We start from the raw sequence: 27760 nt of genomic DNA, 5'->3' as shown, positions 1-27760 counted from the left end.
TGTCTTTCCTGTATCTCTCATATCCCCACTATACATCTTTCAAGTGGGACTTTAAAAATGAGGCACTTCCTCAAACATGGGGTCACTGTTTAAAAATAAAGGAGTCGCTCATTTAAGACAAAGATGAGGAGAATTTTTTTTTGAGGGTCATGAACCTTTGGAGATCTCTTCCTCAAAAGGTGGTGGAAGCAGAGTCTTTGAATATTTTTTGAGGTAGAGCTAGATAGATTCTTGATTAACAAGGGGGTGAAAGGTTATTGGGTAGGCAGGAATGTGGGGTTGAGCTTACAGTCAGATCAGCCATGATCTTATTGAATGGCAGAGCAGGCTCGAGGGGCTGAGTGGCCAACTCCTGCTCCTAATTCGTACATTTGTATGCTCTCAAATGGATGTGAAAGCTCCCACTGTACTTTTTAAGAGCAGGACTGTTCTGGCCAATATTTACCCCTCAGACAACAGCTAAAAACAGATCATCTGGTCATTATTATATTGCTGTTTGTGGGAGCTGGCTGTGCACAAATTGGCTGCCTCATGTTCCAACTCACGGCTCAAAGGAGGAATCTGGAGCCAGTGTTTCCTTAACAAAGGTTTATTCACAAAACCCAGAGAGCACAGAGTTCCTTATCCTCCTCCCCACACAAATGGAAACCGGTTCTTGTATATACTTAGGAATAATGCCAGTTCTTTCCCCAGTTAGTAACAGCTGCTCTCACTTATAACCCCAGCAAGCACTTCATCGTGACAGGACTGCAACCTTAACACCTCGTTTCCTACATTGCAATAGTGACTACACTTCATAAAGTTACCTCATTGGCTCTAAAGCTCTTTGGACATCCCGAGGTTATGCAAGGCGCTATATAAATGCATGTCTTTTTTTTAAAAAAAAATCTTTTCATACCCTGTGATAAGAAATGGCAAAGGTGAGAGGAGGAAATGCCTAGAGGAGGAAAGGAGTAACGTCTGTAGACTGGAGATAACTTTGTAAACTAGAACTCGAACAACCTAAAAGCAGGCCAGTGCTGTGTCTCTTTTCTCTGCTCCGGTTCTGATTCTCTGGCTCTAGGAATTATATTCGATATGTGTGAGATTCTGTTCCATGCGGAGCCGCAGAGTATCTGATTGGTCTCCGGGACTGCTTGCATTTCAGGCACTGATTAAGCCCCCCCAGAACCGCTTGATCCTGGGGGGCGGGGGGCAACGTTCAATTCTTCCACCAACCCCTGACCTGGTGCACTGAGTGTCATTGTCTGACCTCAGCTTCAAGTCACAAAAGCAGACATTGTGTCTCAACTTCCAAGGTTGATTCCGGGTGAATTCAGCGACTGTGAGAAGGGCAGGAGATTAGTATGGACGCTGGAACACAGCAGGAAATTCTTTAACCTGAACAGATTATTCCCAGTTAGAGTGGATAAGAAGACCCTAACTTCCTTGGTGCTGGGGTCCAGAACCAGGGATTAGAGATTTAGGGTAAGGGGAAAGAAGTTTAAAGGGGATTTATGGGGAAATATTTTCATCCAGACTGTGGTGGGAATCTGGAACTAACTCCCTGAAAGGGTGGTAGAGGCAAAAAAAAAAAAACCCTCTTAAACGTTTAAGGAGTACTTCGAAGCACACTTCAAAAAGGATATAATAGCACCAGAAGCAGTTCATAATAGGTTCACCTGACTGATTCCTGGGGTGAAGGCGTTATCTTATGAAGAAAGGTTGGACAGGCTGGGCCTGTGTCCAATGTTGTTTAGAAAAATGAGAGGTGATCTTATTGAAACATGTATATGAACGTATGAAATAGGAGCAGAAGAAGGCCCTTTAGCCGCTTCAGCCTGCTTCACTGGCCAATAAGATCAAGGCTGATGTGTTTGCATTTCGAATTCCACATTCCCATCTACCCCTGATAACCTTTGATCCCCTTGCCTAACAAGAATCAATCTACCTCTGCCTTAAAAATATTCAATGACCCCGCCTTCTGAGGTAGAGTTCCAAAGTCGTGCAACCCTCAGAGAAAAAAAATTCTCCTCATCTCTGTCCTAAAAGGGTGACCCCTAATTTTAAAATAACAGTGCCCCCTTAGTTCTGGACTTGCCACAAGGGGAAACATCCTTTCCATATCCACCTTGTCAAGGCCGTTCAGGGTCTTATACACTTCAATCGAATGACCCCTCACTCTTCTAAACTCCAGTGGGAACAAGCCCAGTCTGTCCAACCTTTCCTCATAAGACAACCCACTGATTTCAGTTATCAATCTAGTAAACAGCCTTCCTTAAATAAGGAGACCAAAACTGCACACAATATTTGAGATGTGGTCTCACCAATGCCCTGTACCAGTAAAGCATAAAATATTTACATTTATAATAAAAACAGAACTCAAAACGCTAACTATGTTTCTCTCTCCGCAGATGCTGTCAGCCCTGCTGAGTCTTTCCACCATTTTCTGTTTTTATTTTAGATTTCCAGCATCCGCAGTATTTTGCTTTTATGCTTACCCTTATGTTCAATTCCTCTCGTTGATCTGTGGAATTCTCTTCCCCAGAGAGCAGTGGAGGCAGGGTCATTGAATATTTTTAAGGCTGAGTTGGTTAGATTCTCAACTGACAAGGGTGTTAAAGGGTATGGGGGTTAGACTGGAAAGTAGAGTTAAAGCCACAATCAGATCAACCACGATCTTACCAAATGGCAGAGCAGGCTTGAGGGGTCAAATGGCCTACACCTGTTCCTAAATCGTGTGTTGATGTGCCATAACCTCCAAGGCTACGGACCATGAGCTGGAAAGGGGGATAAGGCTGGATGACTAATTGTTGGCTGTACACCGACAGGATGGGCCAAATGGCCACCTTCCATGATGTGAGACTCCGCAGCAGATGCTCCATCGAACTTACTTCAAGGACGATCTTACTTTTGAGGCTAATTCAAAATGTAATGTGAATTTAATGTAAACTTACCACAGACAAATATCCAGAAACGCTATTGGATAAAGGTTCAAGGCCAACAGTATCTTTTGCTAAAATAATCTCAGCTGATATGTGGTTTTCAGCCACAGATCATATTGTAAAGTGATTAGCTGGAGAACAGTGTGGAAGGGGGATAGAGGTGGGGGTTGGGTTGAATACATCATTAACCTAGTGATTTCTGACAGTTGTGTAAACAGCAGAACCTGGTTTGACTGCTCATGACGTCCTAACTACAAATGCACATTATCTTTTTTTCATTCTGTGTCCCAAAGGAATTTTTCTGAGGCAAATTCCCTTCACCTTCACATGTCCTAACATGCAAATGTTTATCTTCAGGCTGCACTGACTGATACTTTCCAGGCTTTGCAGCTAAACTCTCCCCTTTGAGCTGCCATCTAAGGAAGGTCTCCCCTTTCGCACCGTGGGTTACACTCACCCCAACCATGTTTGAATTTTACTTTGAGAAATAGTGGAATGAAGTTGTTTTGTCAATCATCGCAGAGATTGATAAGAGACAGCAAATACCAACCCTAGTGTTTTTAGCAGCTCCTCTGCAATGAGTTTCCCCAGTCCTATGTCAATTCATCCTTTCGCTCTGAGTCAAAGGTTGTAGGGTCAAGACTGGAGCATAAAATCTAGACTGCTGCTTCTGTGCAGTACTGAGCGAGTGCTGCACTGTCAGGAGTGCTGTCTTTCAGATGATGCATTAAACTGAGGCCCCATCTGCCCTCTTGAATGGATACCATGACACTATCATGACAAAGAGCAGGGGATTTTTCCCTGGTGTCTTAGCCAATATTCATCCCTCAAGCAACACAACATTACCTGGTAATTTATCACATTGCTCTTTGTGGGAGCTTGCTGTGTGCAAACTGGCTGATGCATTTCCTTACGTTACAACAGCGACTACACTTCAAAAGGACTTCATTGGCTGTAAAGCGCTTTGGGGCATCCTGAGGTTGTGAAAGGCGCTATATAAATGCAAGTCTTTTGTGATAGGAAATGACAAAGGAGAAAGAGATAGAGAATGGAAGAAAGGGAAGGACTAAAGGCTATTGTTTTATGCTTAACGGTTTTAAGAAATCTAAAATTAGGCTAATATCCCTTTATGGTATTTGCTATGGTATAGTGTTTGCATGTTGGGCTGGTATAGACTCCCATCTAGTGGAACAATTGCAGACTAGCACAAAGTGCAACAGTGCAAAGAGGCGAGAGGGTGGGTGGCACAGTCACTGGGTTGGTGATCCAGGCTAATGGTCAGGAGGTACAAGTTCAAATCCCACCACGGCAGCTGGTGGAATTTAAATTCAATTCAATTAATCTGCAACTGAAAGCTAGCCTCAGTAATGGGTGACCACGAAGCTATCATTGATTGTTGCTTAAAAACCCATCTGGTTCAATAATAGCCTTTTGGGAAGGAAACCTGTTGTACTTAGCTGGTCTGGTTGACACGTGACTCCAGATCCACAGCAATTTGGTTGACTCTTAAATGCCCTCTGATCTGGCCTGTAAAGCCGCTCAGTTCCAGGGTAACCAGGGAGAGGCAACAGTGACACCTACATCCCATGAAAGAATGGAAAAAACATGAAGCTGGTTCTCAGTGACTGCATCTTGGGCGCAGCAAGTCCAACACAATTTTTACAGCTAGAAACTTAATCTTAAGTGCGGGCTTAGTTTGATTGGACTGGCATCTAGCACGGTTGAAAAAAAAAGTTGGCACCAACTATCATCTAACTCAGTAAATATTTGCTGGGGGGGATGCATTCAAATATTAATTGAACAGAGTTGTGGCTGAACAGGAAACAGAGCAATTCTGATTTTGGGCCATTGTAAGAGAGGAATGAAATTTCCTTGATTGGATGCTGGAAATGGGCCTAAATAGTATTATGAGGTATTGGATTGAAAGGGGACTTTTATATTCATTCAATGTCGTCTTATAATTCTCTAGATCTTTAGAACTGGAGGTTCCATTCTTTAAAACTCTCTCTAGAATTACGATTAAAAAGCAAATTTGGAGATTCTACCATCAAAAGATGGCAATTAGATATGTCATTTTAAATTTAAGCTGAATTTAAGTGGATCAAAAGAAATGGGAGGAGGCCCTTCAGCCCCTCGAGCCTCCTCCATTATCCAATTAGATCAATCTACCGATCTCAGCCTGGAAAGTTTTCATTTCTTCGACATCCCATCAGTGGATTTTTTTTTCAGATTTTGTGTAAAGAACCACTTCCCAATTTCACTCCTGAACCAGTCTGGCTCCTCTCTCAGGATTGTAATGCCCTGGTCTGGATTCCTTCACCGGACTGAATATTTTTTCCGTACCTACCTTAATCATGATTCCTTTTATCATTTTCAAATCTTCCAAACCCACGACCACTACCATCTAGAAGGACAAGGGCAGCAGACACATGGGAACACCACCACCTGGAAGTTCCCCTCCAAGCCGCACACCATCCTGACTTCGAAATATATCACTTCGAAATATTTCACCCATATATCGCTTGGTCAAAACCCTGAAACTTCCTCCCTAACAGCACAGGCATAAGGTGGACCTACACCACATGGACTGCAGCGGTTCAAGAAGGCAGCTCACCACCACCTTCTCAAGGGCAATTAGGGATGGACAATAAATGTTGGCCCAGCCAGCGACACCCACATCCCGTGAATGAATTTTAAATTATATCAATTAAATCACAACTCAATCTTCTATACTCAAGGGAATACAAGGCAGCTTTGTGCAGTTCTGGCCATGGATACAGTACGAGAGAGATTCACTTGGCTAATACCAGGGCTAGGAAGCTTTGGTTGTGAATAGAGACAGGAGAAACTGGCCTACTTTTCATTAGAATGAAAAATGTTAAGATGAGATCCGATAGGAAGATTTAAAACTGTGAAAGGTTTTGATATAGGAAATTGATAAAAAAAAACATTTCCAATGGTCAATAAATAGGGCATACGTTTAAGATAATTAGCAGAGCTAGTACAAGTGCAGTAGTCCAAATGGCTTCCTCCATCGTGACTTTTGATTAAATCTATTTTAGAAACAGCAAAGAGGTTATTCGGTATTAAGGAAGGGAAAAAGGTAGTGAGGGCCATGAAGGAGTGGGGGTGCCCCCTCATGGTTCCACCTGCAGTGGGTTTACTAGCTCAGTTCTTTCAGTGAGGAGATGACAAAGAGGCCAGCACTTTCCAATTGTATGAGAGAGAGAGAGAGAGAATCAGGGTGCATGTACATGGATCACAAAAAGTCAGCATGCAGATACAGCATGGATTTTTGGAGGGCTTTTATTGAATGGGAGCTGGAGGGTGAAAAGTAGGGAAGTCTTGCTCCAGCTGTACAGGTCTTGGTGAGATGGCACCTACCTGCATACAGTTTTGCTCACATTTCTTAAGGAGGGATATATTTGCATTGGAGTCAGTTCAGAGAAGGTTCACTGGACAGATTCCCTGGATGAAGGGTTTGTCTTATGAGGAAAGGTTGAGCAGGTTGGAGTTTGAGAATGACAGGTGATCTTATTGAACCATATAAGATTCTGAGGGAGCTTGACAAGCCCAGATGCTGAGAGGATGTTTCCCCATATGGGGGAATCTAGAACTAGGGGCCACTTTTTAAAAATAAGGTGTCACTCATTTAAGACGGAGATGAGGAGGAATTTCTTCTCTCAGAGGGTTGTTAGCGTTTTGAAATCTCTTCCCCAGTGAACAGTGGGGTCACTGAATACATTAAAGGCTGAATTAAATCGATTTTTGATCTACAAGGCAGTCAAGGGTTATGGCAGACAGGCAGGAAAGTGGAGTTAAAGCCACAATCAGGTCAGCCACTATCTTATTGAATGGAAATGCAAGTTTGAGGGGCTGAATGGCCTACTCCAGCTCCTATTTCTTATGCTCTTGTGTTCGTATATCAATCGGATAGAATCCAAAGTTTGTGCTGAGGTTGCTGGTATCAGATGATAGAATCATAGAAGTTATAGTACAGAGAGGGGCCATTGTACCTGTGCTGACTCCCTATAAGAACAATTTACTCAGTCCCATTTTCTTGCCTTTTCGCCATAACCCGGTTAAAGAAATTTAATTTTCAAATGTTTACCTGCTTATTTTTTTAAAAGATACTAAGGATTCTGGCTCCCCCAATGTTTCTGGTGGTGTATTCCACATCCTAATGGCCATCTATGTGGAAAAGAAATTCTATGAATCTTCCTCTCTGTGCCTACAGCGACATTCCTTACAGCAGGTGCTCAAAATGGGACAGACACAGTATTCCGACCAAGGTTCTGCATGATGATAATTGCATTAATTCAGTGCGTTAATTTATTGGATTATCTCAGAAAGATGCACACAAAGGATTACTCCTGAAGCACTGTGACATGTTATTTGGGCTAAGCCGGCATTCATAGTATGGCAGCAACATCCGACAAGCGGGGAGCAGGTGCATGAGTAAATAATTCCGATTTGTGTTGTGTTGAGGGTGGATTGTTAGTGGGGTTTACTGGGTGTGGGGAGGGGGGGGAAGAGAGAAACGCCTCCTTTTCTTCAAAACAGTACGATAGGTGTTTAACATTCAACCAAACAGATGGATCGACAGCTTAAATTAGTTTCACTTGGAGGACGGTATCTCCCACAATCTAGTATTTTCTAATGTGTCAACCCCAATTAGCATTCAAAACCACAACCTTCTGACTCAGTGGCAAATGTGCTGTTGGCTGAGCCATGTTGACAATGACAACTGGTTGCCGTACTTCTGGATTATAAAAATTAAAATAACTAGGGGCAGGATCTTCTGTTTTGCTGGGGGGGTGGGTGGGGGGGGGTGGTGTGGGGGCAGGTCCCACTCACCGACATGTAAAATGACGCGTGGTGATGCGGGGCGCGCATCCTGACATCACCGGGCCTCATTCCGATCCTTAGTCGGAGGCCGGTTGCGTGCCCACCGAACTGTCAAAGGCCCGTTAAGGCCATTAATGAACTAATTAGAATGACTGTCAGGGCTGCTCGTCCAACCTTGAGGTCGGTGGGGGGCGGAGGTTGTGTTGGGGGCAGGGGAAGATCCCAAGCGACCTTCGCATTTTTCACGAAACCTCATCCACGGGTGGGACGAGGCTTCGTGAGGCGTTTGTTAATTAAATGAAATTTTTCATGAAGGTTCATAAAATAGGTCCCAGCTCGTGTGACACTGACGCATGAGGGGACATGTCCGAATATTTATTTTTTGCCTTCTTTATAACTGAACTTAATCTCCTCGAGGCAGCCCCGTGCCTCAGGGAGATTTCTGTGCTCTTTTGCGTGAAAGAACGCAGGCCTCAAATCTCCCTCCACCACCCCCCCCCCCACCCCGCCCGCACAGGTAGCGGTGAGCGCTGCCAGGCGGGTATCATGCAAAATGGTGGCGCACAGCCGATCGCAGGCGGCAATCGGCTCTGTGCCCGCCCGCGCCCGACAGGCCTGCCCAACGGGGAGAAAGTTATCCCCTAGGCTCCCATTCCCAATGGTTATCTAGTGACCCCTATAATAAGCATTGACATGAGGCACATTTGGAATCACATGAGGCTCATGGGATGGTCATTGGAGCCGTCCAGAAAACTTTCAATAGCAGATCCAGTTGATCCAAATCATGTCTGACAGCTGTGGCTCAGCTGGTAGTAATCCTTCCTTAGCCATCAGGTTCTGGGTTCAATCCCCACACCACCCCCCCCCACCCCCTCCAAAATACTTGAATACAAAACCAAGGCTGATACTCCTGTGCAGAACTTAGAGAGTGCTGCAGTGCCAGAGGTGCTGTTCTTTCTGATGAGATGTTAAACTGTAGCCTTGTCTGCCCTCTCAGGTGGATGTCAAAGATCCCATATCTTGAAGACGAGCAGGGGAATATGGCCACTATTTATTCCTCCGTCAACATCGCTAAAACGCATTATCTGGTCATTATCACATTGCTGTTTGTGGGAGCTTGCTGTGCGTAAATTGGCTGCTGTGTTTCTGATATTACAGCAGCGAGTACATTTCGAAAGTAGCTGTAAAGTGTTGGGGTAAATAAACACAAGCTTTTCTTTCTTGGTTATCCAATGGAAAGTTCCTGAGGTGCAGCGCTGGAACTGTCGTCAGTTTAAAAGAGAAGGGCGTTGTTTTAAATCTTGGTCAGAATGATGGCCTGATAGTCACATCCTGTGCACTATGGTAAGTTTCCGAATGGAAGTTCCCTGACTAGCATCTTCCTTCTGATACAACAAATAACTATATATCAGCTGAGAGTTCACAGCAATAATCTAGCTTTGAAATTCAGTTCACTTTTACACACTGCTGGAATTTCATTGTAAGACTTTATGATTTCCACTGAAACCTTCGATTTGACCTCAGCCTAATACGCTCAGGTATCTGCACTATCCACATGCGCTCCCTAAGGCTTCTTAGGCAGCACCTACCAAACCCGCAACCACTGCCATCTGAAAGGACAAGGACAGCAGATACATAGAAATGCCACCACCTGCAAATTCCCCTCCCAGCTCACTCACCTGACTTGGAAATATGTTGCCGTCCCTTCATGGTCACTGGGTCAAAGTCCTGGAACTCCCTCTCTAATAGCACTGTGGGTGTACCACCACCGCCTTCTCAAGGGCAATTAGGGATGGGCAATAAATGCTGGCCCAGCCAGCGACGCCCATATCCCATGAATGAATAAAAAATGTTTGTGTGTACTAGAATGGCTGAAGTGAAGAGGGTGGGAATGAATAAACCTGTCATAAGACTGTAGATATTCATCAATCTCCATTGCAAATAACTGCTATTTGTAACATATTTCCCTAAGGAGTGACTAATGGTTATTGACAATTTCCAAATGCACCACAATCGTGCTCCAAGTTTTCCCATATCAGGTCATAGCTCATCCAGCCAGGTGGTCAATGTCATCTTCAATCACATCCTTCCCTTTCCTCCATTATAAGAACTTAAGAAATAGGAGCAGTCGGCCATTCGGCCCCTCGAGTCTGTTCTGCCAGTCAATAAGATCATGGCTGATCTGAAGTGGCCTTAACTCCACATTCCTGTCTGCACCCCCCCCCCCCATAACCCTTGACTCCCTTGTCAATCAAACATCTGTCTACCTTAGCCTTGAATAGGTCCAATGACTTGGCCTCCACTGCTCACTGGGGGAAGAGAATTCCAAACACTAATGACCCTTAGAGAAGAAATTATTCCTCATCTTAGTCTTAAATGGGAGACCCCTTATTTTTAAACTGAGCCCCCTAGTTCTCACGAGGGGAAACACCCTCCCAGCCTCAATCCTATCAAGCCCCCTCAGAATCTTAATGTTTCAATAAGATCACCTCTGATTATTCTAAACTCCAATGAGTATGGGCCCAACCTTTCCTCAAAATTACCCCTTCATCCCAGGTATCAGCCTCGTGAATAAGTAGCCTATTGCTGCAATCTGATTGCAAGGGAGTTGAGAATAGGTGATGTCCCTCGGCAATGGGAACTTTGGAATTGTCCAATACTCATAGTGATCTGTGGGAGCTAGAGAGAGACTCAGCAAGACAGAGTTTGAAAAATTCCTTTTGGACACCTTCAGTTTGAGGCAGCTAATGAGTACGAGGAACAAGAGTTTATAAAACTCATTTCAAATAGGGGCTGGAATGGATTTATGTTGGGGGACATTGTGGGGGAGGGATTCTGAAGATCTGAAAAGGTTTGCGATGGGGAGGTAAGGAAGATCTGGACAATACAGAAGAGATGGATAGGGGAGGGACAGAAAGGAAGTGAGGACCATAGTAGAGACAAAAAAATCAAATTGGAGAGGGGAAGGGGAAAAGACTGGGTGAAGGTGAACATAGAGTAAATGCAGATAGACTTGCACCCATATCTCTCTTCTGATTGCAGGATGTCCCAAGTGCCTTACAGGCAAATAAATACGGTACTTCTGAAGTGTAGACACTATTGTAAGCCAAAAGGGTCTTCTGGTGCAGCGATAGTAATCCTACCTCTAGCCTAGACAGCCTGGGTTCAAATCCTGTGCTAAGGCCTCTTGCCTTAAAAAAAAGGGGGAGGGGGGGGGGGTGTTCATGATGTGATTTAGTGGGTTGATGATTAGCTGGGAATTGTTCCCCAAAGGGAGGCAAAGAAGTGTGTAGCTAAAAAAAAACTGTTATAATGTAGGAAAATTGGCAGCCAATTTGTGCAAAGGAAGAGCCCACAAAGAGTAATGTGATAATGGTCCCTATTTAGTGTGGCTGTAGATTGAGGGATAAGTATTAACCCAGGCAGAGTGGGAGGTGCAGGATGAATAAGATAATTCTTGGGGGATGGAGGAATTGCCTGTGATCTAATTGGATTCAGCAACGTGAAATCCTCCTCTGGAGTGGTTTCTGTTTTGAAGTGTGATGTGTCCTGCATCAGAGGCGAGGACCTTCTCCTACCCCAGCCCAGCCCCTCGCTTTTTGACTCGACTCTGAGAACGTGGGGAGTCTAAACCTGGAGCAGGGAGAGCGAGCGAGGGAGGGAGGGAATGAAACACGAAAGGGAGTTGCGTTTCGGATTCGATCTCAACCCAAGGGGCGGTGACCCTGAGAACTCACTCATCCCTTGAACAAGGAAGCGACCTCGGGAGATCCACGGGGAAGGGAAGGCACGAAGGAGAATTCCCTTCCTGAAACAGTCTGGGGGTGGGTGGGTGAAATTTAGACGCCCCCCCCCCCCGCAAATGGAAAACCTCCCTAAATACTGGAGTTACGGAGTTAGCCGCGATGGGCGTGTCTTTTTTATAGAGTTGAGTATTTGCTAAAGTTTTTGCTAAACTTTCCTGTAAAGTTCAGTCCTTCAGAGTTTTTGTTTTGCAGATTTAATTTCCTTCCTCTCAGTGAAACACATACACACTCATTCTTGGAGTATATTTTTATATATATGTATATTTTTTTCTTCTTTGGCAGTGATTTAACCCGCTCCACTAGTTGGATCCAACCCAGGTCAGGAGAGGCGTTCCGAACCGGTCACAGGCGCCATCCAGGTGGGTACGAACCTGAAGAAGTCTTCGAGTTTCTGGTTTTTGCTCTTGGCCACATTGCAAGCGTTTTCTGTATGTTTATTACTTTTCTTCAACTGCAGACCTGCCTCGCGGATGGGAACAAGGCTTCACTTTTGAAGGCGCAACGTATTTCATCAAGTGAGTGGATGGATGTTCTTTAACTTCACCTGAGCCCTTGTTCATTCTGATGCTGATGGGTTTTGTACTCCCCCACCACCTCCTCTCTGCATATCTTGAAAGGGTTGACCACTTCCACCCTCTTTTATGTGTTGACTGGCCACAGGTTGGGGATTAGAATAGTTAGGTGCTTGATGGCCGGCATGGACACGATGGGCCGAAGGGCCTGTTCCTGTGCTGTATTACTCCATGACATTGGGCACACTGTATACTCGAGGTCATCCAAAACTCTGATAATGGCGCCCCATTCGCCCGTCACCCCCTGTGCTTGCTGACCGATATTGACTACCGGTTCGATTCTAAAATTCTCACCCTTGTCCTGGAATCCTTCCTTGGCCTCCCCACGACCATCACTCTGTAGTCTCCCCCAGCCTGACAGCCCTCCCGAGATCTCTGTGCACCCCTAATACCGCCTGGTCACTTGAGCATTTCCGATTTGATCGCTGCACCATTGATGCCTTCAGTTGCCAAGGTCGCAAGCCCTGGGATTCCCTCCCGAAAACATCCTGCGTCTCTATCCTTCTTTCCTGATTTTAAGACACTCCTTGGTGTGCCTTGGGATCTTTGATTCTTTTAAAGGTGCTTTGTAAATAGAGGCTGTTCGGTACCAACTGCTATCTAGTACTCTAGTTGGTTACTTGACTGTGGAGGAATCACAATTGAGCCCAATCCTGAAGTCTGGACATGGGTCTTTTCCAAGGAAGGGTCAGGATTGGAATTTGGGTTGGGGTAATTAAAGCCAATTGCCATATCTCAACAGCCACCTGATGTGATTGACTGTCATACAAACATACAAAACAGGAGCTGAAGTAGGCCATTCAGCCCCTTGAGCCTGCTGTGTCATTCAATAAGATCATGGCTGATGTGTTTGTGTTTGGAGTTCCACATTCCCATCAATAACCTTTGATTCCCATGTCTAACAAGAATCTATCTATCTTTGCCTTAAAAATATTCAATGGTGCCACCTCCACCACCTTCTGAGGCAGAGAGTTCCAAAGTTGCACAACCCTCTGAGAGAAAAAAATTCTTCTAATCTCTGTCCTAAAAGGGCAACCCCTAATTTTAAAACAGTTTCCCCCTAGTTCTGGACTCACCCACAAGAGGAAACATCCTTTCCACATCCACCTTGTCAATACCGTTCAGGATCTTATATACTTCAATCAAATCACCCCTCACTCTTCTAAGCTCCAGTGGATACAAGCCCAGCCTGTCTAACCTTTCTTCATACGACAACCTGCTCATTCCAGGTATCAATCTAGTAAACCTCCTCTGAACCGCCTCCAATTCTTTTACATCCTTCCTTAAGTAAGGAGACCAAAACTGCACACAGTATTCGAGATGCAGTTTCACCCATGCTCTGTATGACTGAGATGTGCCCAACAGATTTGAGGGGTGTTTTAAGATGCATTACTGCCCGCATTGATACTGACCTTTCCTTCCTCTTTGACCCTTTCGGGAGTGGTTTCAGTTTATTTAAAAGGATTTCAGTCCCGTTAAAGAATTATGTGAGTCAAACCAACTTGGTTTGCAGCAGTGTTAATGCAGAGCAGGGCAAGTTCTTGTCTCCAAAATATCATTAAACTCAAAAACTCTCACTGCGGATGTAAATGTAATACCTCCCTAAATTATAGGGCTCCTGCCTTTACAGGTTCAGAAATGGATTTGGAAACATTTGCAATCGCACTGTGACTATCCGGTTGGACAAGCACTTGGAATGAATAGTATATATTTGAATTTTACTTATGAATTGTCCATATAGATTTTTGTGCATTTAATTTTACAGAAATCAGCTGAAATGCATTTAAAAAAGAAAAAATTCAATTGGTTTCCCCACCAATTTACTTTGTGGAGACCCCTGTTCCTTGATCCTGCTTAGTTATTTATTATACTGGGGTTAAAAAAAGAGTTAAATTCTGAGCGCAGGTTGCCTAGACTAGACTTGTATTGCCTTGCGTATAGAAGATTAAAGGGTGATTTTAATCAAGGTGTTCAAGATGATGAAAGGAGTAGATAGGGTAGGTTGAGAGAGGAAATCATTCCGCTAGTGGGAAAGTCCAAAACCTTACAGCTAAAGCTCAGCTGTTTGGAGGTGATATCTGGAAGCACATCGTCACACAGTGTGGAAATCTGGAACTCTCTCAGCCCCTGTTGAGGCTGGATAATTGATAATGTCATAACTGAGATTGAAAGATTTTTGTTAGGCTTATTAAGGATTACAGAATCTCACAAATGCCAGGCAATGATAATTTTCAACAAGCGAGAATCCGACTATCTCCCCTTGACATTCAACTTCATTATCATGACTGAATGCCCCGCTATTAACATCTTGGGGCTTACCATTGATCAGAAACTGAACTGGATTAGCCATATAAATGCTGTGGCTACAAGAACAGGTCAGAGGCTGGGAATTCAGCAATGAGTAACTCATCTCCTGACTTCCCAGAAGTTGCTCACCATCTACAAGTCAGGAGTGTGATGCAATACTCCCCATTTTCCTGGATGAGTGCAGTTCCAACTACACTCAACAAGCTCCACATCCTTTGGGATAAATCATCTGCTTGATTCCTATCCATCACCTGAAGCATTCATTCCTTCCACCACCATGTCCATGGTGTATCATATTCAAGATGCACTGCATGAACTCTGCAAGGCTCCTTTGACAACAGTTTCCAAAACCTGCAAACTACCGCCTGGACGGACAAGGCCACCAGACACTTGAGAACAACACCACTTGCGAACTCCCCTCCAAGTCCCAAACCATCCTGACTTGAAACTATATCGCCGTTCCTTCACTGTCACTGGGTCAAAAGTCCTGGAACTCCCTTCCTACCAGATGTTCCTGCAACACATGGACTGCAGCTGTTGAAGAAGGCAGCTTGCCACCACCTTCTCAAGGGCAATTAGGGTTGGGCAATAAATCTTGGTCTAGCCAGTGACGCGCTCATCCTATGAATTAATTTTTAAAAAAAGTTGGGTTGATGGAGTTGAGATGCAGACGAACCATGATCTAATTGCATAGCAGAACAAGCTTGAGGGGCTAAATGGCCTTCTATTCCTATGTTTCTATCTCTCTGGCACTTAAGATTTGCTATCTTGTATCTCTGATGTTTTAGCTGCTGGTTGTGTAGACAAGTAGGAGCCAGTTTTTTGATCAAGCATGTTTCCACTTTAGAATGGGCAGGGTATGTGGGGGTGGAATATGGTCTTATTTTTGGTGCACTAGTCAATTTGTTTAGAGTGCCTAATCGGTTGCAAAAAAAAATCACGTACTTAATGGGTTATGATTCTGTTGATATAGATAAAGCAATTGCATTTCAATTTCTTCAGCTATTGCATGCTAATCATTGCCCTCTAACTTCTGGTTTATTGCATTCATTGCTTGTTACACTCCGAGATCGACAAGAATGCCACATGGGAAGATTGTGAAACTTTGAAACTACTTATAGAATGCAATAGCAAAATGCCAGTTTTGCAATCTCCGAACCAGACAGAGACAGACATTCCTATAATTAACATTTTTTTAATTAATGTTATAATTTAGGTCACAACAACTGTTCCCTGGAGTAACCATTTAATTTGGATTTGTTGTATAAATGAGGGAATCTGAATATCTTCTGCATGCACCAGGTTTGTTTGAGGAGGTAAAAAGGAGGGTCGATAAGGGTAGCTTGTTTAATATAGTCCACAAGGATTTTAGCAAGGCTTTGTGCAAGGTTCCACATGACAGACTGATCAATAAATTAGAAATTCATGGGATCCAAAGTGGCAAGTTGGATCCAAAATTGGCTCAGAGACAGGAAACAAAGAGCTATGGTTAACAGGTGTTTCTGTGACTGGAAAGCTGTTTCCAAAGAGGAAACAGGGCTCTGCATTGGGTCCCTTACTATTTGTGGTATATATTAATGACTTAGGCTAAATGTCGGGTCCATGATGAAGAAATATGCAGATGATCTAAGAGTTGACGTGGAGGGGCCTAGAAGGAGTGAATAGGAAGGACTTAGTTAGCGGAGAGGTCAATAACCAGAGGCCACAGATTTAAGGCAAGTGGTGGAAGGATTAGAGGGGATTTGAGGAGAAATGTTTTCACTCAGAGGGTGGTGGGGATCTGGCACTCAGTGCCTGGAAGGGTGACAGAGACAGAAACTGTCATGGTGTTTTAAAAACCTTGAGGTGTCATAACTTACAGGGCTATGGTCCAAGAGTTGGAAAGTGGGATTAGACTGGATAGCTACCAGGACAGAGATGATAGGCTAAGTGGCCTCTCTCTGTGCTGTAAATATTTCAATATCTGAGTGGTGTCTATTTATGTGGGTTGATTTGATATTCACTTATATGAAAACCGGTGTGGAGTACGATAAAAATAATGTTCATGTTTTACTTTGTACTGTTGTAACTACAGTTTCAAAATTCCTTAAGACAAGAGCATATCTGTTATAAAGCCTGTGTGTCATGGTACTTGCAAATTGGCACATGGGATCGGTGACCTGTTTGAACGTTGGGACGCTGAAAAGGGTTAATGCAGGCTTATTGATTTTTCTAACACCGGCGGCAATAAGCGGTTGATTAAGTGCAAACAAGTCACGGACCCGTAACCTTGTACTTGGCTCACAGTGCCCAAAGAACCTTTTTTATAGCAGTGGGTGGGGTGGGGAGTAGCAGGAGCTTCAAGTGTGTTGTCTGCTTCATGCCGTTGAGGTCTGGAGGGCTTTACGTTGCATTTTGACAATGTGGGGCTTTTATGGGAGAAAAAATGTTTGCTTTGAATCACGTCTGATGGGAATGAACAGCTGTCATGGCTGATCTGACAGAGTCCGATCAGACTCCTGTGTCGCACAGGCAGTTAAGTACAAAATCCTCTAGCAGGTGAAAAAAAAACCTCTCATTTACATAGAGCCTTTTAAAGTATTAAAATGCCTCAGGGCTCTTCACAGGTGTGTTATTGACCAAAATTCGACATCGAGTCACGTAAGGACGGGTGAGTTTTAAGGATCATCTTAAAGGAGGAAAGCGGGAGGGGTTTAGGGAGGGAATTCCAGAGCTTGGAGCCCAGGTAGCTGAGGGCATGAACGCCGGTAAAGGATCTGGATGTGCAAGAGGCCTGCGTTGGAGTAATGGTAATGGTGACAATGGTTTAACACTTCTGAGGTTAGTGAGATGGGATATTTGTGGCAGCTCTTTTTTTTTAAGAAAAGAAATGATATTTAATATTTGTTTCAACATGAGATTTTTGGGGATTTATTTCTAGGCATGGATTGGGAATTTCGGAGGAACTCGGAAGTGCAGTATGCTGGAGTAGGTCTTGCAAGGGTGAGGGAGTATCTAGATACGTGTTAGGGATGTTAGTCCTCCAGGATTGTCCTACCATCTTTAGAAATCGAAGGTTAATCTCCAGAACGCTGCTGCAAGCCAAGCTCAGGAGGAAAATCATAGGGGTATAAAATAAAACATTGGTGGCATGTGGATATAGGGCATGTTTTGTGATGGGGCATCTGGGAACAGTGCCATCTCTTCCAGTGTGCAGTGCTGCCACGGTGAATTGACTGGGTGCCTGACGTGTTAACATGCAGGTACATTAAGCAATTAGGAAGGCCAAGAGTATGTCAGCCTTCAGTGCAAGAGGCTTTCTGTATAAAATAAGGCATTGCTGCTTTGGTGAGATTACATTGTGCACAGTTTTGATCTGCCTACCTAAGAGTGCAACTAAGGTTATTAAGACCAATTCCTGGGGTGACTGGTTTAGCCTATGAGGAGAGATTGAGTAGAATGGGAGTTTAGAAGAATGAAAGGCAATCTCATTGAAACATATAAAATTCTTAAGGGGGCACGAGGGGGTAGATGCTAGAGGCTGTTTTCCCCACCTGGGGACTCTTGAACTGGTGGGGGGGGGGGTCACAGTCTCAAGATAAGGGGTTGGCCATTTGGGATAGGGATGAGGCGAAATTTCTTCACTCAGCGGGTCATGGATCTTTGGGATTCTGGAACCTGGAGAGCTATGGATGCTCCCTCATTGGCCAGCATCTTCCGGTTGGCGAGTGGGGGCGGGGCGTGCATCCCGATGTCACCCTGCGTCAGTTAGATTGTCAGTTTGGCCTATTAAGGCCATTTACAAAACCAATTGAACTCATTAATGGACCTGCCTGTTCAACCTTAAGGTTGGCGGGCAGGCCAGGAGCCCAGGCGAGCTTGTGAAGGAACATGAAACCTCATCCGTGGGCGGGGATTAGGTTTCATGAGTGATTTAAAAAAAAAATGCAGAATATTTTACAATAAAAGTTATGGACTTGTCCCAGCTCATGCGACAGTGTCACATGAGGGGACATAGCACGGAATTTATTTTATAATCTTTATTGAAAGTTTTTTTAAATCGGTGCCCATCTCCCTGAGGCAGCACTTTGCTTCGAGGAGATCTGTGCGCTCTTCCGCATGCATCCCACACACCCGCACAGGGAGCGCAAAGCATTTCCTGGCACACGTCACGCTCGGTGGGCATTAACTGGCCTGCCCTGATTGGGGGCACCAATGGGAAGCATGCCCGCTCCCGCACTCTTTTCCCCCCCCCCCACCCCCCCCCACAAACGGCGGGGGGATAATGTTGTCCATTGAGCATCTTGAAGAGATCAATAGATTTTTGAGCATTAAAGGGATCATGGAATTTGGGGGTAGGACGGGAACATGGAGTTAAGGTCAGCCTTGTTCTTGAGTTCTTAGTGAGTAGGTTTTAGGGGCCGTATGGTGCACTCCAGCTCCAGATTCTTAGCCTGCCTCTTAAGTGCATAAAGACAACACATGAAGGGTTGTGGTTGAAATCCATACCTGAATGAAGCGAGTATGGAGCTGTAATCTTGTTACTGGAAGAGGGAGGTGTCCCATCTGTGTAGGGCCTGTAGAGACAGGTTTCTTAAGATCTCTACTGGCACCAGCCCACTTTAATCTGTTGAGTAATTGATTGAAAGAATACTGCGAGCCTTAGGACAGTGAATTGTTTCTGTAGCTATGTTTGCAAGCTGATCCGAGTTCTTTCCTGTTAACCAATAGATTTTGTATCGAACTGTGGTGCAACTATTTCTTGCAACGCAACAGGACCTGAACCAGAGATCCCGAATAAGATATACACACAGCTTTTAAATTAACTTAAAGTGACAGTGGTCCCGTGATCTCAGTATTCAAAGAGATGCCTTTTTGCATCAGGGAATTTTCCATTTACAAGCCAGAATGTTTTCAAACTGTGTCCAATTTCTGTATCAAAGAACGTGTTGAAAACTTGATTCTGGAGACCTATAAATATATTTCACTTCCATCATCCTCATTAATTCAGATTGAGTTCAGTAATGTGAAGGAGAAAGATCGGCTGGTTTGCAGAAAACGTTTGTAAATTGCTGGAGTGCAGTGGAATTGTTTGTTCGAGTGAAGACGGGTGACAGATCAGGAAAGTGTGGAATTGTTCTTAATTTTAAATGATTTCCAAAAGGCGAGCTGCGTTTACTGAATTAAGTGAATCTGGTTCATTGTCTAATAGGCGCGAGATCATCAAACTCAAAACAATTTAGCGTAGTCACAGGTTGCTTCACAAGTGCTTTACCGGACACCATATGACACTGAGCCACATCTAGATATAAGGGCAAGTTCAAAGAGGTGGGTATTAAGGATCTTAAAGGGGGAGAGGAGCAGGGAGCAAATTCCGGAGCCGAAGGAACCGACAGCTGAAGGTCCTGCCACCAATCGTGAAGCGATTAAAATTGGGGACGTGTAAGCAGGGTGACCGACTGTCCGGGATTTCCCTGGGCTGTCCCTTAATTGGACCTTTGGCCCCGCGTCCTGGGTCATGCCTCCCCGGAATTCATCTCTCGGTCCATCCTACGTGTTTGAGTGTTCTTCAGCCTCTAAAGTACCGTGATTGGCGGATGTCCGGAGGGGGAGGGGGAATGTTCAACACCACACCACCCCCCCCTCGCCCTCACTGTGTGTAAGAGGTCAGAATTGGAGGAGCGCAGAGATCTCTGAGAGTTGTAAAGCCGGTGGAAGCTACAGAGATGGGGAAGGTGAAAGTATGGAGGGATTTAAACAAACACCAGGATGAGAAATTGAGGTGTTGCCAGACTGGGACCAGCTCTTAGTTTGGGAAGCCAGGAGTGATGGGTATGTGGGGTACTTGGCAGGAGTTAGGATGCAGGTAGCCAGGTTTTGGATGAGATCCAGTGGCAGTATTTGGTGACTAAATGGGCCCAAGTTGAATCTGGTTTTAATTTGAATTTCTCACAGTTCAGCCTCCCTGGGCAAGGGGAAACCTTTCGACTGTCAGTTTGGAGCTGGATTCTGTAATGTCCAATTGTTTGGTGTCTGATTGTGTGTCTGGTATCTGTTCTGTGTGTCATTAGTCAAGCCTGGGTGTGATTACTTAGGGAAAGAGAAACTAAACTTTAGGCAAGTAACCGTAAGAATGTGAGCAGACATTTTAAAGCATTGAATAAAACTCCTGTTACAGAGATGCATTCCAGGTTCTATCGTCTCTGCTGAGCTATTGAGATAAGTATTATGCTCCAGAGGGTAAGATCAATCAGATATTCCAGAACCTTCATACCATCTTCTGTACATTTTAAGCCTAGAGCTGTTAGGCTAACCAAAGGTGAACATTTGTCTTGCTCCATGCAGATCAATTGCTGTGTTTCTTCTTCACTTCACAAGTCCTTCTTTGCTTTCCCCTCTTTTTTTCCCCTTTCTCTTTCTTTCTCTTTATTTCTTTCTCTCTCTCTCACTCCACATTAGGATTCTTCTGCAGTAATAGTTCTCCAACACCAGAGTGTGCTGTTGTTTCATTAAAGCTCCCCAAAATCATTGTAAGTTAAGAGTGTAACAGAAAAAAAGATAGAGCAGAGACACCACTGTCAGGGTTCATGAAGCCAAAGATGATATTACTTATTTTTTAAAGTCTCTTTTTGTCCTGCTCCTTGATCAGGAATTAATCAATTCCTGCAGGTGCCTGTCTTAAATATTTTAGTTTTTAACCATTGTCTTGGCTCCATTTCGCACTGTTTTTTCCATAAACATTGGGCTTTACTTAGTTAAAAGCAAAAAATTGCGGATGCTGGAAATCCAAAACAAAAACAGAAACAGAAATAGCTGGAAAAACTCAGCAGGTCTGGCAGCATGGGCAGGGTTCTGTTGAAGGGTCATGAGGACTTGAAACGTTGACTGGGCTTTACTTAGTTCCTTGTCCATCTTGCCTTTCATTTCTTGACCTTGCCTTGATACCTAGGTTCACATCAGCATCCGAACCCTGAGTGCACTCAAAGTACCCTGGATCATTACATATAAAATAAAAGAACTGATAAGGCTGGGGAACAGAGTTAACATTTTTTCAGACTGAGAATCATTTATGTCCTGTGTGCTTGTGGTGGGGAGCGTGATGGATTTTTCCCAGTTCAGCCCCTCTGGGGAAGGGCAAACCTTTTGAATGTTAGTTTGTAGCTGGACTTTGTGGCGTTTGATTATATATCTTGTATCTGCTCTCTGTGTTTGATTAGTTAAGCCTGGGTGTGGCTACTTGGAGAAATAAACTGGAGGCAAGCAATTGTAAGCATGAGAGCAGACATTTTAAAGCATTGAATAAAACTCCTGTTACAGACGTAGAGCCTGGCTTGTATCATCTCTGCATATCTGAGTGTTACGACCGGGTGAGGAGGAGTGAGCTGTGAGCTGGCTCCGCTTTTATTCAGTCCCCTGGGTTGGTCACAACAAAGGTTTTTTTAAAAAAAAAATTCCTTCCCTGTAGATGCCTTTTCAATCCAAATGTGTTTACGTAGTAATAAGGAGCCAATCAAACCAGGTTTTCTTGAGTCAAAGAAAGAATAGTTTATTATACACACACACACTTACCAGAAGTAAGAAAGTCGGAGTACAAAAAATTAAAGTAAAAAGAATATACAAGTAAGTCCTTTGCTTGTCCGTGAGGCATAGGTTGTGGAACAGTGCAGCTGTTTGAATTTAGGTGGTATCTGGTCGGAGTCTGGAGTTGACTTACTTCTGATGAAGACAGCCTGGCTTGAGAGAGAGATCCTTCCTGCTCTTCTCCATCAGGGTTTCAGGTGACTGTCATGTTTCTTTTTCCCCTGCTTGTCCTATCATTCTTGGCAGAGACAGTTTTAAACTCATTTCTGTATATTCCCGGAAGCGAATCCGATTAGCATGTCTTGCATCCATTGTTGTAGTAATCCCAGATTTTTTGATCTTTCATCTCCGAAACCTTTTGACGCATTGTTTGTTTGAGATGTAATCAGTTGGAGATGGGATTATTTCATCCTCCCACAAGGGGTTTTGAGTGTCTGGTAGGGTGTAATTGGCTAGGTAGCAGTTACTGTTGTCCTCACAGAATTTTGGTGGATTAAAAGTCCCAGCACTTTGTATTTTTAACGCCTTCCTTTCAAGAATCTCTGTTTGAAGTGGATCTTGACCCTGCACCACCGCCACCCGCCCCCCCCACCCCGCCAACCAGGTGTGAAATTCCATGTAACATCTTAGAGCAGGTCTGCAGTTTTCAATTTATACAGACTTTCCAGAGGAGTGCTCAAATTTACACTGTTGGACATCAGGTTTCCATCTTTGGTCAGTAGTCTTTACTTGTATTTTTTTTTGTTAAACAGGTTATCTTTAAACAGTTCAATATGTCTGTGGTTAGCTGGTGAAGCTGTAGGTAGCTCTCGCTCTGTCACGGTTTATCTGTCATGACACGAGGCTTAAAACTGTTCCCGATTGGTTGGGGAATCGAGAACCGGAGACACAGGTTTAAGACGGTCGGCAAAAGAAGCGAAGGGGACGTGAAGGAAATGTTTTTTTTTTTCTCTCTGCAGCGAGTGGTTAGGGCGTGGAATCCTCTGCCTGAGAGTGCGGTGGAGGTGGGTTCAATCGAGGCTTTCGAAAGGGAATTGGATAAAGGCTCGAAGGGAAAACGTTTGCAGGACTGCAGGGGGAAGGGGGTGGCCGGAGGAGGGGGTTGGTGGGGGTGGGGGACTAGCTGAATTACTCTGGCAGGGAGCTGGCTCAGACTCAAATTGTCCAAATAACCTCTTCCTGTGCCGTGACCATTCCATGATTGCATCCTAAAAATGGACAGATACGGAAAAGGCAGATTCAAATATGGGTGTGTGCGCGGGTACCTATCTGATTCCTATTCTAAAAGTGGACTTTACTAATTCACGCTTATTAATGCACATGGATATTATCAAATTGCACAAAAATAAGAACGATTGTAAAAGGGGAAGTGGCTTATCCCTCTGTCTCCTGGATACACCACCCCTTTATTGACACTCTGAGCACGGGCATTGCAAGTTCACCAGCTTATCTTCCATTTTGTCAAAGTTACAGATTCCGTGTTGAGGTTGCATTTTTGTGGATCAGAAAAGGTTGAAGCCGTTGGACAGAAGAGGGTGAAACCTGAGGAATCCAGCTGTCTTCAAAAGGCCGTCTCTAAACGGCCTTTTCCTTATCTCTTCATTTGTAGAACACAATCAAAAAATGGTTATGGTACAGGAAGAGATTACTCGGCCAGTCGGTCTTGTGCCGGCTCTGTGCCAGATCAATTCAGCTAGTCCCACTACCCTCACCCCACACTTTGCCTTTCCCTGTGGTCCTGCAAACTCTTTGCCTTTTGGGTGTTCATCCAATTCCCTTTTGAAAGAAAGAGGCTCTGAAGAAGAGTCATACAGACTCGAAATGTTAACTCTTTTTTTTTCTCTCCACAGATGCTGTCAGACCCGCTGAGTTTTTCCAGCGTTTTCTGTTTTTGTTCCCTTTTGAAAGCCTTGATTGAATCTGCCTCCACCACACTCTCTCAGGCAGTGCATTCCAGATCCTAATCGTTTGCTGTCTACAAATGTTTTCCTCCCATCCTCTTTTTTATTTGCTTCTTTTGCCAGTTAACTTCAATTGGTGACCTCTGGTTCTCGATTCTTTCACTAGTTTCTCCCTGTCTGCTCTGTCCAGACCCTTCATGGTTTTGAATACCTCGATCAAATCTCTTCTCGACCTTCCCTGAAGAGGACAGCCCCATCTTCTGCAATCTAACTTCATAGTTAAAGTCTTATTTATCTTAGTAATAAAAACAAAAAACTGCGGATGCTGGAAATCCAAAACAAAAACAGAATTACCTGGAAAAACTCAGCAGGTCTGGCAGCGTCGGCGGAGAAGAAAAGAGTTGACGTTTCGAGTCCTCATGATCCTTCAACAGAACCAGGTTCTGTTGAAGGGTCATGAGGACTCGAAACGTCAACTCTTTTCTTCTCCGCCGATGCTGCCAGACCTTATTTATCTTAGTGCTGTTTGCATGCTCTTGCTGTGTGCACATTGGCTCTCGTGCTACTCCACATTACAACAATGAAGCGGGTCCCCAGGCCTTTTAGAGGCATTGTCGGGCATTGCAAATAAACCACCCCACTCCACCCCGTTTTCAAATGGGCTTCAGCTTTGGACTTGGCAGCTCTCTGTCACCTTTTCACAAGTATCCATTCCTGCGTGGAATGATACTCGATGATCGGTTTGACGTTGCGGGGGGCAGGGGGAGTTGATGGGGCTGGCGTTCCCAGCTGTGCTCAATCCTCTCCTTGACCAACGTCAAAAATCGGGGAAGCTGAAAAGGCCTGCATTGGAGGGAGGCAGAGATCTCGGAGGTTTGTAGGACCGGAGGAGGCTTTTGTTTCTTTATTGTTTCGTGGGATGTTGGCATCACTGGAAAGGCCAGTATTTATTTATTTATTGCCCAACCCTAATTGCCTCTTGAACTGAGTGGCCTGCTAGGCCATTTCAGAGGGCAGTTCTTGAGTCAAAACATGTTGCTGTGGGTCGGGAGTCACACGTAGGCCAGACCAGGGGTAAGGATGACAGATTTCCTTCCCTAAATGCCATTCCAGATGGGTTGTTATGACTATCGATGATAGTTGTCCTGGTCGCTGAAATTAGTTTCGTAGTCCAGATTTATTAATTGAATTTAAACCCCACCAGCTGCCCTAGAAGGATTTGAACCCATGTCCCTAGGGCTGGACCTCTGGATCACTAGTTGAGTGATATTACCACTACACCACCGTCTCCTCTTCAAGATCACAAAGATAGGGAGGGGCAAGGCCGCGGGTTGGTTGGCGGGGGGGCGGATTTGAAAATAAGAATGAGAATTTTAAAACTGAGGCGTTGCCAGTCTGGGAGCCAATGTAGATCAGGGACCGCAGGGGTGATAGGGGAACAGGATTTGCCAGTCTGCAGCAGCTCACTTGGGTCAGTAGCATTTTGGGCGTCTCTTTGAGTTCTCTTGCTCTGCAGCTGTGGAGATGTTGCCCCCGCACACGTTCTCCCTGTCCTTGTGACGTGGGCAAGGCTGCTGCTAATTACCCATCCTTGGTTGTCCTTGAGAAGGTAGTAGTGGCTCTTTCCCGGCAGTCCATGCGATGATGCTCCCACAATGGACTCGGAAAGGGGAACTCCAGCGTCCTGACTCATTGGCAATGAAAAGGTCGGTGATACATGTTTAAGAATTTTGTATTGTGCTCCCCTAGTTTCAGTGAACTAAAACTGTGTACAAGAGGTGAATTGTTCATGAGCTATTAAATTCTTTAAAATCAATACAGTCCGTTGAGTCCATGCCATTATTGTAGGTTATATTTCAGAGTTCTGATTTTTAAACAGGCAAGGAGTAATTAGGGAGGTAGAAGGTTCAATAGTAGCTTTCAAAAGAGAATTGGATAAGTACTTTTTAAAATTCTTCCATGAGATGTGAGCTTTTGCCCATCCCTAATTGCCCTTGAGAAGGTGATGGTGAGCTGCTGCCTTGAGCCGCTGCACCCACAATGTCATTAGGAAGCGAGTTCCAGTAATTTTCACCCAGTGACAGTGAAGGAACGGCGAGTATAGTTCCAAGTCAGGATGGTGAGTGCTTTGGAAGGGAACTTGCAGGTGGCGGTGTTCCCATGTGTCTGTGGCCCTTGACCTTCGAGGTGGTAGAGGTCACGGGTTTGGAGGGTGCTGTCGAAGAAGGGAATAATGGAAGGGGCAAACATTTGCAGGGCTGTTGGGAAAGAGCGGGGTGAGTGGAATTAATTGGATAATCTACCAAAGAGCTGGCGCATACAGAATGGGCCGAAAGGCCTACTGTGCTATAATCATTTGATGATTCTAAGCCAGAATTGTGTGCGACTTGGGAGAGGAACTTGAGGAGCACCGTAGCTCAGAACAAGGGGACTGAGGGAATATCCAGGCATCCAGAATACTTTGTGAATGGACTGAAATAGTCTTACCGCCCTTCCCTCTCAGAGAAAATAAACTGATGGCAGTATCTTTTCAATGTCTTTCTCTCGCTTTCTCTTTCTCGTGCTTTCTTATCCTGACAGATTAATGAAAAGCAGCAAGACTAGACACATAATCCTAGCACCACGTGTTAGGTGAAAGAAACTTGAAGAGTGGTGTCACATATAGTGTTTCCAGTTGGATGTTAGCTATGCCTTCTGGTTGCACGCCTCTTGCACCTGTATTGACCTGCATGTTTCCTCTATCAACATTAGAGTCATTGACCATTTTCATAAACATGTCAAGCTCCTTCTGTTTGGGTTTGAATACAGTGTCTCCCAGATGCTGTATAATCTGTTCAATGAGATCCAAAGTAACCATGGGTTTAATCTGTTTGTTGTGGTTTAGCTGGCGTTTTTCAAGGTTCTGGGTTCAAGTCCCACCCAAGGGCACAAAAATCAAAAGCAAAAACAAAAATACCTGGAAAAACTCAGCAAGTCTGGCAGCATCTGCGGAGAGGAACACAGTTAACATTTCGAGTCCGAGTGACCCTTCAACACAAAAATCAAGGCTGACATTCCAGTGAGGTACTGAGGGTGTGCTGCACTGTTGAAGATCATGTCTTTTGGATGAGACATTAAATTGCGGCCCCATCTGCCTGTTTTATGGGTGTAAAGGATCCCATGGTCCAATTTTTAACAGGCACAGGAGTTATGCCTGATATCCTGGCCAATATTTATCCCTCAATCAACATCATAATAAAACAGTCCTAAAGGACTTAATTGGCTGCAAAGTACCTTTCAAAGTCTGATGGTAATGAAAAGTGCCATATAAACGTGAGTCGTCTGCTTTTTCAGTCGATAGCACTCTTGCCTCTGGGACAAGAGGACCTGGGTTCATAGTCCCACTCTAGAACCTTGACCACAAAATCTAGACTGACGCTCCAGTGCAGCGTTGACTGAGTGCAGCACTGTCGGCGATGTCGCCTTTTGGACAAGGCTATTTGTTTTGTCCCTGCCTGAGAACCAGAATGGAGCACAGACGGTGACACTCCTGTCGGAGAATCCAATCATTTTCTTTCTTCCACTGATTTAGATGGAGGGAAAATCCACTGGGGTTTAGAAGTCTTCCCCACCCCTCTCTCTCTCTCTCTGCTCCAGCCAGATGATGCTGACCACCTTCACCCACAGATCAAAATGACGCCATCTTTAAATTCTCGTATTCCATCATGGTATCTATCATCATAACGACAACTTGCATTTGTACAGCACCTTTAACATAGCAAAGCATCCCTAGGTGCTTTATTGGAGTATTATCAAATTAAAATTTGGTACCTGAAACTGGATAAGGAGATATTAGGACAGAT

At 44.5% G+C, this 27760-nt stretch overlaps 1 protein-coding gene across 6 annotated transcripts in view; it reads left to right on the top strand.

Moving 5' to 3' along the window:
- The window catches only part of plekha6 (pleckstrin homology domain containing, family A member 6), a 329654-nt gene that overhangs the window by 9599 nt on the left and 292295 nt on the right, over positions 1–27760 (top strand). For 5 of the 6 annotated variants that reach the window (XM_041195223.1, XM_041195227.1, XM_041195224.1 and 2 more), the window contains exons 1-3: positions 11526–11699; positions 11861–11937; positions 12036–12093. In XM_041195223.1, coding sequence (XP_041051157.1) covers positions 11635–11699; positions 11861–11937; positions 12036–12093 — 200 coding nt within the window. In that variant the 5' untranslated portion in view covers positions 11526–11634. Of the gene's footprint in view, positions 1–11525; positions 11700–11860; positions 11938–12035; positions 12094–27760 lie in introns of those variants that run through there. The other variant, XM_041195222.1, reaches the window with a different exon arrangement.

The sequence above is a fragment of the Carcharodon carcharias genome, chromosome 9, assembly GCF_017639515.1.
Source record: "Carcharodon carcharias isolate sCarCar2 chromosome 9, sCarCar2.pri, whole genome shotgun sequence".
Classification (NCBI taxonomy): domain Eukaryota; kingdom Metazoa; phylum Chordata; class Chondrichthyes; order Lamniformes; family Lamnidae; genus Carcharodon; species Carcharodon carcharias.
Note: the sequence above shows the minus strand (reverse complement) of the source record. Positions and strands in the feature narration are given on the sequence as shown.